This window comes from Mustela erminea, chromosome 12, assembly GCF_009829155.1.
Source record: "Mustela erminea isolate mMusErm1 chromosome 12, mMusErm1.Pri, whole genome shotgun sequence".
Classification (NCBI taxonomy): Eukaryota; Metazoa; Chordata; class Mammalia; order Carnivora; family Mustelidae; genus Mustela; species Mustela erminea.
Window position 1 is genome coordinate 47,000,345 of NC_045625.1, and position 18,497 is coordinate 47,018,841.

Genomic DNA, 18,497 nt, shown 5'->3' on the forward strand with positions numbered 1-18,497 from the left:
GACCTAAGGCGAAGGCAGACACTTTACCAACTGAGCCACCCAGGTGCCCCTGTGATTCATCAGTCTTACATAATTCACAGCATTCACCATAGCGCATACCCTCCCCAGTGTCCATCACCCAGCCACCCCATGCCATCCACCCTCCTCTACTCCAGCAGCCCTCAGTTTGTTTCCTGAGATTAAGAATCTCCTATGGTTTGTCTCCCTCTCTGGTTTCATCTTGTTTCATTTTACCCTCCCTTCCCCTACGATCCTCTGTCTTGTTTCTCAAATTCCTCAAAGTACTTACTCTGATTGACTTAGCATAATGCTCTGATTCGCTTAGCATAATACCCTCTAGTTCCACCCACGTCCTTGCAAATGGCAAGATTTCATTTTTTGATGGCTGCATAATATTCCATTATATATATATACCACATCTTCTTTATCCATTCTTCTGTTGATGGACACCTAAGTTCATTCCATAGTTTGGCTATTGTGGACATTGCTGCTATAAATATTTGGGTGTACATGTCCCTTCACATCACTACATTTATATCTCTACGGTAAAAACCCAGCAATTGCCCTACTAGGTATTTACCCCAAAGAATTGCTTTCTTTTTAAAGGCTTCTTTTCCATTGTATGTGTATACCACAATTTCTTTATCCATTTACTGTTGATGAGTATCTATGTTGTTTCCACATCCTGGTTATTGTGCATGGTGTTACAATGAATATGGAAATGCTAATTTTTTAAAGATCTTCTTTCAATTCTTTTGGAAATATCTAGAAGTGGGATTGCTGGATCATGTAGTTTAATTTTTAATTTTAATCTTCATTCTATTTGCCATAGTGGTTACACCATTTTGCATTCCCACCACCAGTGCACAAGTGTTCCACATTCCCTATATCCTCACCCACACTTGTGGGTTTTTGTTTTGTTTTGTTTATAATAGCCACCCTGACAAAGTGAAGTGATATTTCATTGTTGTTTTAATTTATGTTCCCTCGTAATTAGTGATGTTGGAGGATTTTTTCATATACCTGATAAACATTTACATGTCTTCTTTAGAGAAATGTCCATTCACTCTTTAGCTCTTTTTTAAAAAAAGATTTTATTTATTTATCCAACAGAGAGATCACAAGTAGGCAGAGAGGCAGGCAGAGAGAGAGAGGGGGAAGCAGGCTCCCCGCTGAGCAGAAAGCCCAATGTGGGCTCGATCCCAGGACCCTGAGATCATGACCTGAGCAGAAGGCAGAGGCTTACTCCTCTGAGCCACCCAGGCACCCCTCTTTAGCTCATTTTTAAATCAAGTTCTGTGGTTTTGTTGTTGTTTATTTTTTTTACTATTGAGTTGTAGGAGTTTCTTATATATTTTGGATATTAACCCTTTACCAGATATATGGTTCACACATATTTTCTCCCATTCCATAAGTTGCCTTTTCACTCTGCTAATTGTTGCCATTGCTGTAGAGAAGCTTTTTAGTTTGGTATAGTCCCTCTTGATTGTGATGTCTTTACTTTGTTCTTCTTTCTCAAAATTGTTTGGCTGTGTCCTTTGTGGTTCTATTTGAATTTTAGGATTTTTTTCCTTCTGAAAAAAAAAAGCCAGTAGGATTTTGATAGGGAATGTTTTGATTTGGTAGATTTGCTTTGGGTAGCATGGACATTTTAACAATATCAATTATTCTAATCCATGGATACAGGATGTCTTTCCATTGATTTATGTCTCCTTAATGTAATTTATCAATTTTTTTAAGTAGGCTCTGTGCCCAGTGTGGGGCTTGAACTCACGATCCTGAGATTAAGAGTCACATGCTCTATTGGCTGAGTCAGCCAGGCACCCTTCATTATCAATGTTTTGAAGTATTCCATATACAAGTCTTATTTTTTCTTTTAAGATTTTATTTATTTATTTGACAGAGAGATCACAAGTAGGCATGGAGGCAGGCAGAGAGGAGGAAGCAGGCTCCCCGCTGAGCAGAGAGCCCTGTGCAGGGCTCTATTCCAGGACCTGGGATCATGACCTGACCTGAAGGCAGAGGCTTAACCTACTGAGCCACCCAGGTACACCCCCCACCCCCATTACAAGTCTTTTATCTCATTAGCTAAGTTTATTTCAAAGCATTTTCTTCTTCTTTTTTTTTTTTTTAAAGATTTACTTATTTATTTGACAGACAGAAATCACAAGGAGGCAGAGAGGCAGGCAGAGAGAGAGGAGGAAGCAGGCTTCCTGCTGAGCAGAGCCCCGGATTCGGGGCTCGATCCCAGGACCCTGGGATCATGACCTGAGCCGAAGGTAGAGGCTTTAACCCACTGAGCCACCCAGGCGTCCCAAGCATTTTCTTCTTTTTGATGCTAATTGCTAATGGGACTTTTTCTTTCTACATAGTTCACCATTAGTGTGTAGAAACAAACTGATATTTCTACATTAACTTTGTATCATACCACATTACTGAATTAATAATTCTAGTAGTTGGGGGGGGTTTGTTTGTTTTGTTTTAGTCTTCACAGTTTTCTACATGTAAGATTATGCCATCTGCAGAGATAATTTTAGTTCTTCCTTTCCAATTTGGGTGCCTTTTATTTTCTTGTTTAATTGCGGTGGCTAAGATTTCCAGTATTATGTTGAATTGAGGTGGAAAGAATAGGCATCCTTGCCTTTTTGCTGATTTTTCAGTTTTAGAAACAGCGTTCCATATTTCACTGCTCAGTTTGATGTTAATTGTGGGCTATACATATATGACCTTTATTATGTTAAGGGAATTTTCTCTAAATTCCTAGTTTATTGACAGTTTTATCACAAAAGGGTGTTGAATTTTGTCAGATGTTTTTTTCTGTATCTATTATTATTTAACCTTTTAAAAAAAGATTTTATTTATTTATTTGACAGATAGAGATCACAAGTAGGCAGAGAGGCAGGCAGAGGGAGAGAGGGGGAAGCAGGCTCCCTGCTGAGCAGAGCCTGATGTGGGACTCGATCCCAGGACCCTGAGATCATGACCTGAGCTGAAGGCAGAGACTTTAACCCACTGAGCCACTCAGGCGCCCCTATTTAATCTCTTACTGTAGGTCTACTCAGATTGTCTTTTTTTTTTTTTTTTTAAGATTTTTATTTATTTATTTTACAGACAGAGATCACAAGTAGGCAGAGAGAGGGAGAGGAGGAAGCAGGCTCCCTGCAGAGCAGAGAGCCTGATTCGCGGCTCCATCCCGGGACCCTGGGATCATGACCCGAGCCGAAGGCAGAGGCTTTAACCCACTGAGCCACCGAGGCGCCCCTACTCAGATTGTCTTTTTATTCTCAAGTCAATTTAGAAATTTGTGTGTTTCCAGGACTTTGCCTATTTTATTTTGAATATCTAATTTGTTGCATAGAATTGTTCATACTCTTTTATAATCCTCTATTTCTCTGACAAGAGTAGGATGTCTCATTTTTCATTTCTAATTCCAGCAATTTGAATGCCATCTCTTTCGTCTTGATTAATCAAGCTAAAGTTTTGCGAATTTTGTTGTTTTTTTCAGAGAATCAGCTTTTTAATTCATTTTCTGTATTTTTTCCTATTCTCTGTTTTATTAATTTCCATTCTGATCTATTCCCTTTCATCTTGCTGTAGGTTTATTTTGCTCTGAAGCTCTCTTCATTTTTCTTCGTTCTTTTATCTCTGCTCTTCAGGTTGTATAATCTCTATTGAACTTTATTAAAATTTGCTAGTTATTTCTTCTAAATCAAATCTACTGTTGCTGCCACTTTAGTGAATTTTTCACATTAGTCATTGTACTTTTCTACTCTAGAATTTCCTTTTTTAAAAAATAATTCCTATTCCTTTATTGGTATCTTCTATTTGCTGCAGTGTGTTCATCATACCGTCTTCAACTCTTTAATCATGGTTCCCTTCAGTTCTTTGAACATGTTTATAATGGCTACTTTGAAAACTTTGTTAAACTTGACATCTGATTGCTCTACAGGCAGTTTTCTGTTGTCTGCTTTTTTCCAGAATATGGGTCATACTTTCCTGTTTCCTTGCATGACTAATTGTTTTTATTGGAATCAGGACACTTTAGATAATATATTGCAGCAAACTGAATACTGGTGTCTCCCCTCTGCTGCTCCTTATTGTTCTTTATTAGTTTGGTAACACCTTATTTTATTGGAGTCTATTTGTCTCTTGCACCAGTAAGCTTCTGATACTGTTCTTTAGAGAGCATGTCCTTGGGTTATGGGCACAGTCACCCTGGGTTAATAGTGGTTGTTTGTTTCTTAAGATTTTATTTATTTGACAGTGAGAGAGAGGGAGAGAGGGAACACAAGCAGGAGGAGTGGTAGAGGGGGAAGCAGCCCCCCTTGGGCTCTCTGCTTCCCGATGAGCAGGGAGCCCAATGTGGGGCTCAATCTCAGGACTCTGGGTTCGTGACCTGAGCTGAAGGCAGACGCTTGACTGAGCCACCCAGGCGTTCCCAACAGTGGTTTTTTTCAAGGTTCTCTATGGTTGTCCCTTTCCCTGGTCACACCCAGCTGTTAAACTAATTGCGGGGTGATTTTTTTTTTAATTGCTTACAACAATACGCTGGGGCATACATGCTTATAAACTATACCAATGAAATTGGGACTCCTTCGAAAGAGTAGTTCTGAAGTTGGTTACTGATGTTTGTTCTGATCCCAGACAGTCTTCTGTCAGCAATGTTTTTCCTGGACCATAAGCTGGTCCATTTTAGCTTATATGCCAAATGATTTTACCAATATCATCCAAGTTTCCCTTCCCGATCATCCAAATTGCCCTTTACTACTACCTTCACTGTTTTGGGGGAGCACCCTTAGGCCTGAACTTCTCCACACTCTGTTGCAAATGAAGGCAGTTCCTTTAGTAAAGAACTGGAGTTCTCTGGTTTATTACTTACTCTTCTTCAAGGCAAAATCTCTTTAAGTTATGGCTATGGGGCTGGAAGTAAGAATAATGGCAAGCTTCTCTCTGAATGACACTCCCAGCTGAGGAGCTGAATGCCAGTGGTGGTGGTTGGTTGTGGGGATGGGAGGGCAGTAGCTTCAGCTTTTTTTTTTTTTTTTTTTTGCTTGACTCTCCCTAAGTTACAGGCTGAGGGAAGGATGATTAGTGTCCCTGTATTTTCAGTAACACCACATTACATCCAGCCCCTGGATCATCTCTCACTGACACTTGCCTTTAACATAGCCTCAGTTGTAGACAGGTGGGGGACAGGATGAGAAATACTGACATCCTGCCCCTCCTGGGATGATAGTTCCCCATCTGGAAAGTAGGCAAGATGAAACTCTGTGTTCTTGGCTGCACCTGTCTAAAGTAAAGTTTCCATCTTGCTGAACTGGAAGGGAGGAAAGGGGAAGCAGATTTTTCAGTTCAAATACTAAAGATGGCCATCCTTCCTAGTATGTTCTAGTAAATTCTCTTGGATGCGTGTTTATTTTGTTGCCAAGTGTTCTTCAGCCATATCCAGAGATTTTGATTAGTTGTTTTGAAATAATTTTCACTGATTTTGCTGGTGAGATTGTCCACAGAATTCCTTATGCTGTTATGCTGAGAGTCAGAGGAATGCTACCCATCTTCTTCATTTCCTCTTTCTGGAACATGTATCCTCTCCAGTAAGATTTATACTGGGACTTCTGCTATGTCTTCCATCTCAATTTCTCTCTATATTCTGAATTTATTTTTAGTTTATAATCCAGCTAACCAATTTTCTCTCCAACTCTAATGTTCTGAATTACTCTTTTGAGTTTTTAATTGTATTGACTATATTTTAAATTTCCTTTAGTACTGTTTTTTGTTTGTTTTTAAAGATTTTATTTATTTATTTGTCAAAGAGAGAGAGAGAGACAGTGAGAGAGTGATCACAAGTGGCGGGAATGGGATAGGGAAAAGCAGACTCCCCACTGAGCAGGGAACCCAATGTGGGGCTCGATCCCAGGACCCTGGGATCATGACCTGAGCTGAAGGCAGATGCCTAACGACTAAGCCACCCAGGTGCTCGCTTAGTTTTTTAAAAATCTGCCTGGTATTTTAAGATAGAGTCTCATTGTTTCCTTATATTTTCTTTTCTTATAGCTTTGTTTCTAACCATTTATCCAGTATGTATTTCATAGTATATATCTGATCTATTCTTAAATTCTAAAGAATTTCTTGTTTACTAAACTTGTTTGCCATGACTGATTACTAAATTTTATGAAATGCTTTCTGTGTATGTATTAAGATTTATATAATTAAATTTTATTTATTTATTTGAGTGGGGATGGGACAGAGGGAGAGGGAGATAAAGAATCTCAAGCACGCACCACACTCAGTGCAGAGCCTGTCGAGGGCTCGATCTCATGCCCCCGAGATCATGATCTGAGCCAAAATCACAAGCCAAACGCTTAACTGAATGAGCCAGCCAGGCACCCCAAGATATTTGAACTTTGAATATTCACTGCATATTTGGTGCCATGAGAGAATTTTAATTTATTTTCAAATGTGTACTAATGAAATTGCGGCTCCCTTAAAAATAGTTACCCCTTAGAAGTAACATGGAAATACTCATGGAAGAAATTATATGGTGTATGTGAAATACTTCAAAATCACATGGGAGGAGTATAGGGGGTGGGAATATAGAAGCAGCACATTGGCTATGAGATGATAATTCTTGAAGCTGGGTAATAGATAAAGGTTCATTACTATTCTTTGTATTTGTGTATACATTTGGAATTGACTTTCCTGTTCCTTCCTGCTTCAACCTTGTGATCTTGATTCTTACAGGGAGGGAATTTGTAAACTAAAATGAGGTCAAAAAGAGCAGTTAATGAATGCATCATCACATTCCGATGTGTAGACTTTTTAAACCTGAATCATCTATAAAGCTGAGGGCATCGTTTGAAAACACTGACAACTTCCTGTTAATTTTCCCTAAATGAAATCATCAAATGCTTTTGTTTTTATTTTCAAAAAAAAAAAAAAATGTGCTCTGCAACAAAATACCTAAGAAATCAAGCACACATTTTTTTAATTACATGCTGAATTCTAAAACACTTAGGTATTGTACTTTTTCAAAAATTATTTCCTCAAGATCCTGCTGATATGATCAGCTGTTCAATTTCTGTGTGTGTTCAGCTTACTGAGTGAGGTAAAACCAACAACTTTTTATTGATTGCTCATTTTTAAAAAAGATTTTATTTATTCATTTGAGAGAGAGAAAGGCAGAGAGAGCACAAGCAGGGGGAGAGGCAGAGGGAGAGGGAAAAGCAGAATTCCCACTGAGCTGGGAGCCAGACATGGGGCTTGACCCCAGGATTTGGAGATCATGACCTGAGCCAAAGGCTGACGCTTAACCACCTGAGCTACCAAGGCACCCTTACTGGTTGCTCATTAAATGTAAGGCATCGGCCAGGCCCTTAGGAATCAGTCTACCATTTATAGAAATATACAGTTTCTAGGGGCAGCTGGGTGGCTCAGTTTTTAAGTGTCTGCCTTCGATTCAGGTCATGATCCCAGAGTCCTGAGATCGAGCCCCTCATCAGGCTCCCTGCTCAGCAGGATGCCTGCTTCTCCCTCTTCCACTCCCTCTGCTTGTGTTTCCTCTCTCGCTGTGTCAAATAAATAAATAAAATAAAATCTAAAAAAAAAAAAAAAAAAAAAAGAAACCTATAGTCTCCTTGGGAAGACAAATTACATGACAAGATGAACAAGGGAAGGATGTAAGTAATTGTCAAGGCATCAGAATAAATTTTATATGCCTTTTTTGTTAACTCAAAATTCGGTACCCAGAATTCCTAATTCCTTCCATTTTAGTAATCTTAAACCCTGAAGTGTAGTAGTAGTAATCTTAAACCCTTAAGTAATATTAAACCCTGATTAATCCCTACCTCTAAGATAGCAAGGGGACATAAATTGGGAAATTAGAAGAGAACAGGTAGAGGGCTCTAGTAACATTCATTAAGGCACCAACATAATATCTGTAAATATATTCATTTCTTTCTTGGTAAACATGGACTTTTGGTTTCTGCCATGCCAGGACGCTATGATACTTATCATGAATTGAACTGTTACAAGGAGCCAAACTCTAGGCGTAGGGAGAAGTGATTTGGAAATGGAAGCATGACTAAAATCTCCACAGGCAGAAGTGTCACAGATTTATATATTTAACCAATATATATAGTAATGTTTATGTGTCAGTTACTATGCTAATTAGACAATGAGTCAAGCAATTATAGTGTGACAAGTACTACAATAGAACTTTAATAGACAAATACTGTAACAAAACAGGGTGTTTGGGGAACACAGAGAAAGGCCAGCCAGCCAGTGAGCCAGAAGAAGGAGGGTGGTGGTGGACCAGAGTCTTTCAGGTGGAGACACAACAAAGGGCAGAAACAAGAGGGAGACCAGCCGGCTTGGACCTGAGGTCTCAGAGCTGCTCTGTCCCATACTGGAGCCATTTAGACATGTGTGACTGTCAACCACTTGAAATGTAGCTAATTGAGAAACTGAATTTATAATTTTATTTTTTTAAAGATTTTACTTATTTGAGAGACAAGAGAGTGAGTGGGGGATGGGAGGAGGACAAGCAGACTTCCTGCTGGACCTGAGATCATGACCTGGGCCAAAATGAAGAGCTGGCTGCTTGACTGACTAAGCCCCCCAGACACCCCTGAATTTATAATTTTAGTATATGATTTTAATTCAACTGAAATTTAAAAATTGGTGTTTCAGTATACTTGCAATGACTTGTGTATATGGATCTACCTTTCCTTTTTTTTTTTTTTTTTTTTTTTTTTTTTTCAATAGATTCTAGGAGTGCCTGGGTGGCTAAGTTGGTAAAGCGTCTGCCTTCAGCTCAGGTCATAATCCTGGCATGCTGGGAGACCTGCATTAGGCTCCCTGTTCAGCAGGGAGTCTGCTTCTCCCTGTCTCTCTCCCCATCTCCCTCTCTCTCTGTTTCCCCTGCTCGTGGTCTCTCGCACTGTCAAATAAAGAATTTAAAAAATTATCTAAAAAATAGATTTTATTAAGTCCAGAGCAGAAACCACTTTTTTTCTTGACAGAGAGAGAGAGTGCGTGCACGAGAGAGCACAAGCAGGGGGAGCAGGAGAGGGAGAAGCAGATTCCCCACTAAGCAGGGATCCTAATGTGGGCCTGGATCCCAGGACACTGGGATCATGACCTGAGCAGAAGGCAGATACTTAACTGAGCTACGCAGGCACCCCTGGATCTACCTTTCATAGTAAAATTTATAAAATTTAATACAGATCAGATTATTGCTGATAAAAATTAAGCATCTGATTTGAGATGTGCTGTGATTCCTAGTGTGAATATGGATTTTGAAGAGTCAACAGTAAATCTATGTTTTTGGTCTGAGGGATTGGAAGGATGAAACTGCCAACAACCAAGATGAGGGAGTGCTGAGAGAGATTGGGGGTGGGGGTGGGAGGTTGGGGACTGGAACAAGTCACTGAGGAATGAGTGAAGATGGAGAAGTCCAAGACTTGAGGCCTGGATCAGGTAACTTTAAAAGATCTGAGAACAGCAAGAACCAGAAAAGACTGAGTAGCAACCTCTGAGGTAGAAAGAAAATGGAGTGTGGTGTCCTTGGAAGCCATGTGAAGAGTATTTATCAAGGAGAAGGGAGGGATTAAATAAATGTATCATATGCTGCTGATAGGAAAAGAAAGATGAAGTCTCAGAACTGACCAGAAAATTTAGTAAGGCGGTGACCTTGACAGTGGTAGTGGCGGTGTTGAAAGTGGGGTGCTGGCAAAATCTAGATTGAAGTGAACTGAAGAAACAAGGAAGAGGAACTGGAGACAGAAGAGATATTTGGGAGCTATATCCCAATGAAAGGCAAAGCAGTAAGACAAAGAGCACACTGATTTGTGTCCAAGAATTTTTTTTTAATGGGGTAGGTACAAATTAAAATTTTTTTAAACTTTTGCACTGGAAGAAATGATACAATGAGGGAAAATTTGAGCATGGAGAGATAGGCAACCACTAGAGTGAGGTCTTGGACCAGGTGAGAGTCACAGAGGAAAGATAGGATTTGATTCTCATGTACACAAATATTCGTTGAACTTGTGCTGAGTGCAAGGAACTGAAGATCCCAAGTGAAAAAGATGAAGTTCCTGCTTTTATGGAGGTCTATCAAATAGGGAGATGGGGAAGTCCTTAACTGAGAGCCCTTTCAAATATTTGAAATTGTTTTCCTTTCAATGGTTAGAGATACTCAATTTATTTAACCATTACTTATGTGTTATGATCTTCCCAGTGCTCACACCCTTCATATCTCAGAGATTATCACTGTGCTTTTTTTTTTTTTTAAGATTTAATTTATTTGAGAGAAAGAGAAAATGAGAGGGAGGGAGGGACAGAGGAAGAGGGAGAAGCAGACTTCCCACTGAGCAAGAGGCCCGACTGGGCTTAACCCAGGACCCTGGAATCATCACCTAAGCAGAAGGCAGATGCTTAACTGATTGAGCCACCCAGCAGCCCCTATTACTAAGTTTCTTATCAGAAACTTTCTAGGAAAATAAAGCATAAATATGCTATCCACACATCTGAACTGCATTCTTATTTTGCTCCACATATTTTTCTGATTTCCACTTTAACCAGCCATGATTCCATACTACTGCATAAAGATAATGCATCATTTATTTGAATTGATGTACCTTATTTAGATGCCACCATTAAGAATTTTAGCCATTCCTAAGCTTTTGCCTATTACAAACAACTCCAGAATGACTGGGGCTGATGTGCAAAACATTTCAGGTCTCAAATATAACCTTGGTATTCAGCCTTCTCCATTTTTTTTGGTTACACCCTACATATGAACTATTCTGTTTCATCCACAAAATTAGGAAAAAACAATGCAAAACAATGCATTACCAATAAAGTTTTCTAAGTAAATGCAAATGCACTTCTCAATAACTTGGCACTATTCCAAAGGGCTAAGTCCCTAAGCTACAACTTTTCCATTATGCCCATAATCCACTGGGGAAACTGAAATACTCAAACCGATTGCTGTGTTCCCTTAATTGTATAGCTTAAAAAAGAAAAGTTAAATATGATATAAGTAAAACACAATCCAGGAAGAAATGCTCAGCCAAGTCCTCAAGAAAGAGGTATCCAGATGATTATATTTGCTTTGTTTAAGGAGTGGCTGATGGGTAAAAACAGCAAAACAGAAAAATACTCCATATGAGAAGTCTGAAAATTAGGTTGCTAGAAAAGGCTACTGAATCAAGAAAGACATCCCTGAAAGCCATCAGAGAGACCTGTATTTTCTGAAGGCAGCAAGAAAAATGCCCACATGTTTTTGCCTTGACATCCTCAGAAATGTACTAAGAACGAAGGAAAGAAGGTACATATGGTATTACAGAGTAGTGCAGGGCTTACAGCGACAGGAAGCCCTGGATTCAGGCCTGTTCTATCATCTGTGTATCGCTAATGTGTGACCAGGGTTGGATCCCTGTGCTGGGGAGTGCAAGACTCATAATCCCATGTAACCCAAACAGCTCAATATCAATGCTGGGGAGTAACTGGTTTATTTTGTTGTTTACAATTAGCAGCTTATTATCTCGAAGACAGTCTCCTAGACACAAAACACTGACTTTACAGACTCTTTAAACAGATAGGCTATATGACTAAAGGACCAGTAATAGACCACAGTGAATAGTAGTTAACTCTGAGGGAAAAAAAGGATCTCCCTGTGAGAGAAAACAAAACACAATCCTATAAAATGAACAACAAAAAGCAGAGGAAGAAGCAAACTTCCATTTTATGAAACACTCCAAATCACTAACGCATGTAAAATAACTCACTAATGCATAAAAAGTAGAAACAAAGGTCAAATATTAATTTAAAAAATACCTGACACACTAGCATGTATGTCTATTCTGGGCACTGAGGAGCCATGATTTTAACTGATACCGAATTCAGACTCTCTGAGGATTAAACACCCAGCTTTTCTCAAGTTGTTGCAGGCCCAAGTATCGTTCTCACTCTACAGTTATTAATGATCCTCTTTTTTAACACAATCTGAAGACAGAACTCAAACAGAACTCTTCTTAGAATTACCATCTTAAATTCTGCTTCACATCAGTATGTTTTCAAGAACTGGACCTTTTTATTTTTAAGACAACTTTATTATTTGATTATATTCATTGTAGAAAAATGTGAAGACACAGAAAAATATAAAGAAAATTAAAATGATTCAGTGTCCCAACCCCAAGTACAGTAACAAAAGATTATATATCCATTTCTGATATTTTTCTGATTTATGTAGAACTTTAAAACAAAATTAGCAATGCAAAATGTGTGCACATTTCCTTTTTTCATTTTGTATTACAGAGCAACCATTTCTTTAGGACATTAAATATTATGTGAAAACATGATCTTTAGTTTGCTGCTTCACAACCCAATTAGAGCTATGCTGTAAGGTACTTCCAACTGTTGGATATTCAGATTGTTCTGAATATTTACTATTATAACTAATGGTATATTAGATGTCCTTCCCTATATATAATTCTTTGTACCTCTGATAATTTTTTAAAGATAAATTCCTAGAGTAACCAGCACAAAGGGTATAAGTATTTTTAAGTCTTTCGATACATTTTAGCAAACTGCCCTCCAAAAAGACTACAAATTTATAGTAACACCAATAAATAGCCTAAGAATTCCCATTTCTTCTTTGTATTTCCTTGGTAACATAGGAACTGGATATTACCTCCCAACCTTATTCTTACAAATTTACTGGGGGAAGGGTTGGTGGGGTCTTATCTTTTTTTTTCTGAAGGGTCAGAATTTTTCCACATTTACCGGTCATTTCCGAAGCAGTCTAAGCCTTCGAGAAGGCTTCTCTGATACATGCATGTCTTATCATGTTCTTCCTTAGCAGGCAAGGGTAGGAGGGCTGCATGCCTTTTCCATGTTTTTTTCCAAGTTAAGCCGAAATTTCTCAAATGACTAGAATTAGGAAGTCTTCCTGTCACCTAGGCAGCCATGCTGGTTTAATGTCTTGGTAATAGAACAGAAAACTGGGCCATATTCTAAAAGGAAGAAAACAGGCACAGGTCACATTTAACCAAGCATTTGCTGTAGGTAGTGATTCTGAAGATCAGGATAATCGCCAGGAGTATTTAATTAAAAATCATATTTTGATTTCAGAGACTGAGGAGTCATGGTATACACACATTCAATAAACTCCCCAGGAAATTCTCAAGTTCACCAAACTTTAAAAGCAACCAACCACATGTGGGACTAGTGATAGCCCCTAACTCTTAGTTCCTCTCTCTCCTTTCCTGTAGATTGAGCTGTGCTTATTTCAAGAGGGCTGTTCAGATTCTCACGGACCTCCACCCCTTTTCACCTCACTAGGATATGTTTCATACACCAACCTCCAGCCTGGATTAATGTAAATCAACCTCTGTCATTCACCTTATGCCAGGGGATAAAAATCCTTGAAATTTTAGTACATTAGTATCTCTAAACATAACAGGATCCTCTTCATCACTCTAAGTCTTATATATCTTTGTAAACCATGGCTGACCATATAGTGGGTGCTCACTTAAGTGTTTCTGAAATGAATGAGTGAATGGATAATACACATTTCAGTGTAGAGGGGACTGAACATACTACCCCAGAATACCCCAGAATAAGGGATTATTAGTAGGGTGTTCCTTAATGCAACAGAATGGAGGCCGTGAGTCTCAGTATTGTCTAGAGCAGCAATTCTTCATTTTCTTTCTTTAGATCATATATGTCTTTGAGAATCTGATGAAAGCTATACACATTAACCCTCTTTAAAAATACATACATAAATAAACACATTATTTTTACATACTTTCAGAAACTTCACAGGAAAGGAGAACATGAATTTCTACCATTCAAGCATTTTTTTTAATAAAGATTTTATTTATTTATTTGATAGACAAGATCACAAGTAGTTAGAGAGGCAGGCAGAGAGAGAGGAGGAAGCAGGCTCCCCGCTGAGTAGAGAGCCCGATGCGGGGCTTGATCCCAGGACCCTGGGATCATGACCTGAGCCGAAGGCAGAGGCTTTAACACACTGAGCCACCCAGGCACCCCATTCAAGCATTTTTTACTTAAAAATGAAGCTGAAACAATAAATTTATTGCTTGAGAAATTATCTTTAAATTCAAAAAAGATTGTGGTTAAAATGGGGTCAGTTGAAAAACTTAAAAAACAAACAAACAAACAAAACACAAAAAAACCCACAACAGCCCATCACAACCTGCAGGTGACAATTGCCTTTGCAGTAGCAAAGTATGAGTCACAGTTCCTATAATCAATAGCTTGCTTATTTAGACAGGCTAACGTTCTGCTGTTTCTATTACACTGCACTCAGGGCAATGTAACAGTTTGCAGTTTAAACTGACTTTCCTCAGTTCTTAGAAATTAATTTATTTCCCCTTTCTTCATAATTATAATAAGGCTTGCCTGTATTTCAGTTATGATGAAACACTTCATGGGGGAAAGAGGGGCTATCGTTTACTCATTAAAAAACATTTAGCTTCTAGGTCTATAGGCTGAAACCAAACATGTGTTTCCTGTCCCTTAGGGACTTTAAATCTAGTGGGAAAAGATGGAATACAAGTTCCAATATTCTTGACTTGGCCAGGGCATAGAGCTGAGAGATACCTTGTTACATGGAGGAGTACTGCAGCCTGCTGTATCTGCTTGTGACAACCGGCTCTTTGTATCCATCAGTGGTTTTGTATTGATAGTCTGAAATTAGCTGGGCTGCAGCACTTCCACTAGGCATTCGGTATCAATTAAAATCATGGCTCCTCAGTGCCCAGCAGCTGTCAGTCACTGACCATCACACAGTGTCTTCATCATATTAAAATTGTGGCTCTCGTTCCATGGCTCCTTGGTGGTTAGCAGTTCAGGCAAGGGAGGGCTTTTATGAACTTTTCAAATCATCTCTCAACTACTCGTCATAAGACCCAAGTGTCTAGGTGTGTCTAGACCTTAGGACAGGCTGGCTACCTTCCCTGGATACTAGGGGAATGTAATATCTAACTGGCTTGAGGCAACACCTTATCCAACGTGGTTAATCAACAGAGTCACAAAAAATCCAAATAATCCAGAGATGCTCATGCATCTCTGAGCTTTAGCACTCAGTTTAAATTATATTCTGGGAATTAATACTAGAGTTGAAAAGCTACCAATGTTTATCATTAATCACTGTCTTAGTCTGATACAATGTCAACACTAAGCAGACATTCCTTGGCACCGTTTTGGTATTCCTATTAGTGCTTTGGCTTTAAAGGCTGCCTACACTTTGCCAAAGAGCAAACAGTTTTGTCAGCAATGTAATCCATGTACAGAACAAGCACTCTCAACCTCCTGAAGCATTATTTAGGGATGCCCTGCAAAGCAGGACAATGTTAAGAGGTTAGCAGACTAGAGAGTAAAACTCTCACCACCTCAACTTGCACTACTTGCCCAAATATGTTAACTACTCAATTTCACACTGGTTAGTATGGTGGTTAAGAGCATGAAAACTTGTAGAGAATTTCTGGACTAGTAGAAAATACAAGACGAGCGGCCCAAGGGTGAAATGCAAGTAAGAGAGAAAGGCAGCTGTGCAAGTGTCTGCTTGCAGATGGCCGAGGGTACTTACCTTCAGGTTATGGAGGGTTTCTGACCATTCCATGGACCCTATCTGAGGTATGGTAGTGAGGAGCAGACTTTTGGCTTTATTGGCATTTTCTTTCAGGGTCTTTAGGACCCGGTCCACCGAAACCTAGAGAAACAACAGCACAGGACGTTACTGGCAATTTATCATCCTACCGTTCTCCACAGAACATTTTCCTGAGTTCATTCCTGATCCATAAAGTCAGTTTATGCCAATTCCAATCCCCTGAACACCAGTTCTGCATTTTTCAAGGCAGACTTGGTCCCAGCCGGGGAGGTCTCGGGAGAAACCCAATGACATCTCTGAAGAGACAGTCTCAGATGTATAATGTGTTAGCATGGTCTGGAAAGATGTGGCCAATTCTCCTCCTGTCCATAGTAAAATGGATTCCAGTCTTAAAATTGTTCCTACACTGGCTAACCAATCATAAGATAAGCACATGGCTCTTCTTCTTCTTCTTCTTTTTTTTTTTTTTTTTAAAGATTTTATTTATTTGACAGATCACAAGTAGGCAGAGAGGCAGGCAGAGAGAGAGAGAGGAGGAAGCAGGCTCCCCGCTGAGTAGAGAGCCCGATGCGGGGCTCGATCCCAGGACCCTGGGATCATGACCTGAGCCGAAGGCAGAGGCTTTAACCCACTGAGCCACCCAGCCGCCCCAGCACATGGCTCTTCTTGAGAAGACTTTGAGTTAATGAAGAGAAATGCTGGAATCAGAGTATTATCACTTCTACAGCTCCCAGTGAATTAATGGATGGGTGGCTAACATCACAGAACAACAAAAATGCAAACCAAACAAAAAATCCACTTTAATGAGCTTCCTGACAGGAAAACTGAACACCAGTTTTGACATTTAAATTGGATCAAATCTCTGGAACCAGCTGTCAATTTACAAAGAATACAGAGGACTGAGAAATCTGTTAAACTACCCCAAGGAGATGAGTTCAGTGATCCAAAAGGTTTCCTGTGGGAAACTCTAGAGGACAGTTTCTTTTCAGAACACTTGGAAGTAAAAAAACTGTGATACTTGAGATAACTAGAAACATTAACTATGCTTCGATGTATTAAGGAATTACTGCTGGTATGTGACAATGATAAGGTGGTTATGTTAGATGTTTATGGCTAAAATCATGGATCAGAGTCCAGATGAAATATAACTGGCCCTAAGCTGGTATGTTCACAAATGAAGCTGGATGTTGATTTATAAAAGCTCATACTGTCCATTGACTTTTTGTATGTGAATGAAATTGCTTCATAAGGATGTCGAAAAAAGTTGTGAATATAAAATCAATGATCAGAGGTGGAGTACTTGCCACACCTCAAGGGTATCTGAGGTTGAGGGGCACAAATATTATACCTTTCTATTTCCTGGAGTTTATATAAAGTCCAGATCCGTCCCACAAACCTGAGGTGTGTTTAAAAAAACTGATGAGCAGTGGAGCAGGTGGGAGTCCCATCACTGTGGGAATACAATGCAGTCACCAGATGGGAGCTGCCAGGAACATGCAGAGGCTTGCTTGAAGCAGTCTTCCAGGCTCATGAAGCACCCAAGAAATTTACCTTTTATTTATTTTTTTTCCTTATACTTTTCACATTTTTCTTTTGACTGATATTTCTTTTTTTTTTTAAGGACGTTATTTATTTGAGAGCAAGCGAGAGAGAGTGCAAGAGTTGGGGGAGGGTAGAAGGAGAGGGAGAAGCAGACTCTACTGAGCAGGAAGCCCGATGTGGGACTCGATCCCAGGACCCTGGGAAAATACCTGACCTGAGATCATGACCTGAGCTGAAGGCAGATGCTTAACCAACTGAGCCACCCAGGCACCCCTTCCTTTGACTGGTATTTCTGTACAGATTCTGATCTCTTTTTCTTGTCTTTATTCCAGGTGCTGGGCTCCACCCAAAATGCCTGTTGTACTAACCTCCTCACAATAAAATCTAAACCCTCTGTTGAAAGTCCAGTTCACATGTCAAGTTCTCGAACATTTCCGCACACCCTCCCCCATCCATCATAGTGGCCATGTGAACTACAGAAGCTATAGGAGCTGCTCTACATACAGGATTTGGTCCCATTCTCCCAGAAATCCTGCAAGGTCAGAACTGTAAGTAAACAACCTCCACCCCTCACCTCAGGCTCCATCCCACCGAAGAGTAAATGGATCAATGAATGTGCCCAGTGTTCCAGGTAAATGGAGCAACAGGAATCTGAAGGTGGGTGTCTTCAACTCGAAAATCTTTGTACCGCCTCAAGCTGCACATCTGGTTTAAAGCACAGTGACATGCATGGCTGGTTGATGACGCCACCTGCATCTGTGCTTTCCTTGTGGCACTAAGCATCATTATCTGCCTTCATGCCTTACCGCTGACACACAGCTCAGTCTCTCTGCTTTCAACTCCGGTGGCTCCAACTGACAGCTTTCCAAACCTCACGTAGTAAAGGAAGCACCATGTGCTCTGCAGAGGAGACAGATGTCACCAGACTGAGCAGAAAGCCACAGGCAGGAAGCAACCTGCTCTCTGGCAGTGGCAGAGGCTGGAGCTTCCTGCTAACTGGAAGCAGCTTCTCAACACCATGAAGCTGAGCCGTCCCTTAGGTGACCAGAGCTGCGAAGTTAAGACCAGATGCTGCTGTGTCAGGATCTCGAAGTTTCTTACACACAAAATACCCCAGTAGTCAGCAACGAATTTATTACACTGAGGAGTCGGTACAAGGTATTCACACAAAACAAAGAACTGTGTTCAAGTCCAACCAAACTCCATATACACAGATGGACTGACAATAAGGGTATCTTACTGTTTTATAGGAAAACGGACAGTGCAACAAGCCGCTCTGAGACAGTGGGAAGGAGAAGAGGTCACCTCCCATAAATGT

General features: G+C 39.9%; 1 protein-coding gene and 1 long non-coding RNA gene across 2 annotated transcripts in view; one reads left to right on the top strand and one right to left on the bottom strand.

Moving 5' to 3' along the window:
* The first annotated feature begins 2,007 nt into the window (after nt 1-2,007).
* On the top strand, nt 2,008-17,581 carry LOC116571076. The gene is made up of 2 exons (XR_004277698.1): nt 2,008-2,047; nt 17,512-17,581. It is a non-coding gene; the product is annotated as an uncharacterized LOC116571076 (long non-coding RNA).
* MTAP (methylthioadenosine phosphorylase) overlaps nt 12,645-18,497 on the bottom strand; it is a 43,203-nt gene continuing 37,350 nt past the window's right edge. The window contains exons 7-8 of the mRNA XM_032308791.1: nt 15,617-15,739; nt 12,645-13,016 (exon numbers count right to left, since the gene is read on the bottom strand). Coding sequence (XP_032164682.1) covers nt 12,978-13,016; nt 15,617-15,739 — 162 coding nt within the window. The 3' untranslated portion in view covers nt 12,645-12,977. The remainder of the gene's footprint in view (nt 13,017-15,616; nt 15,740-18,497) is intronic.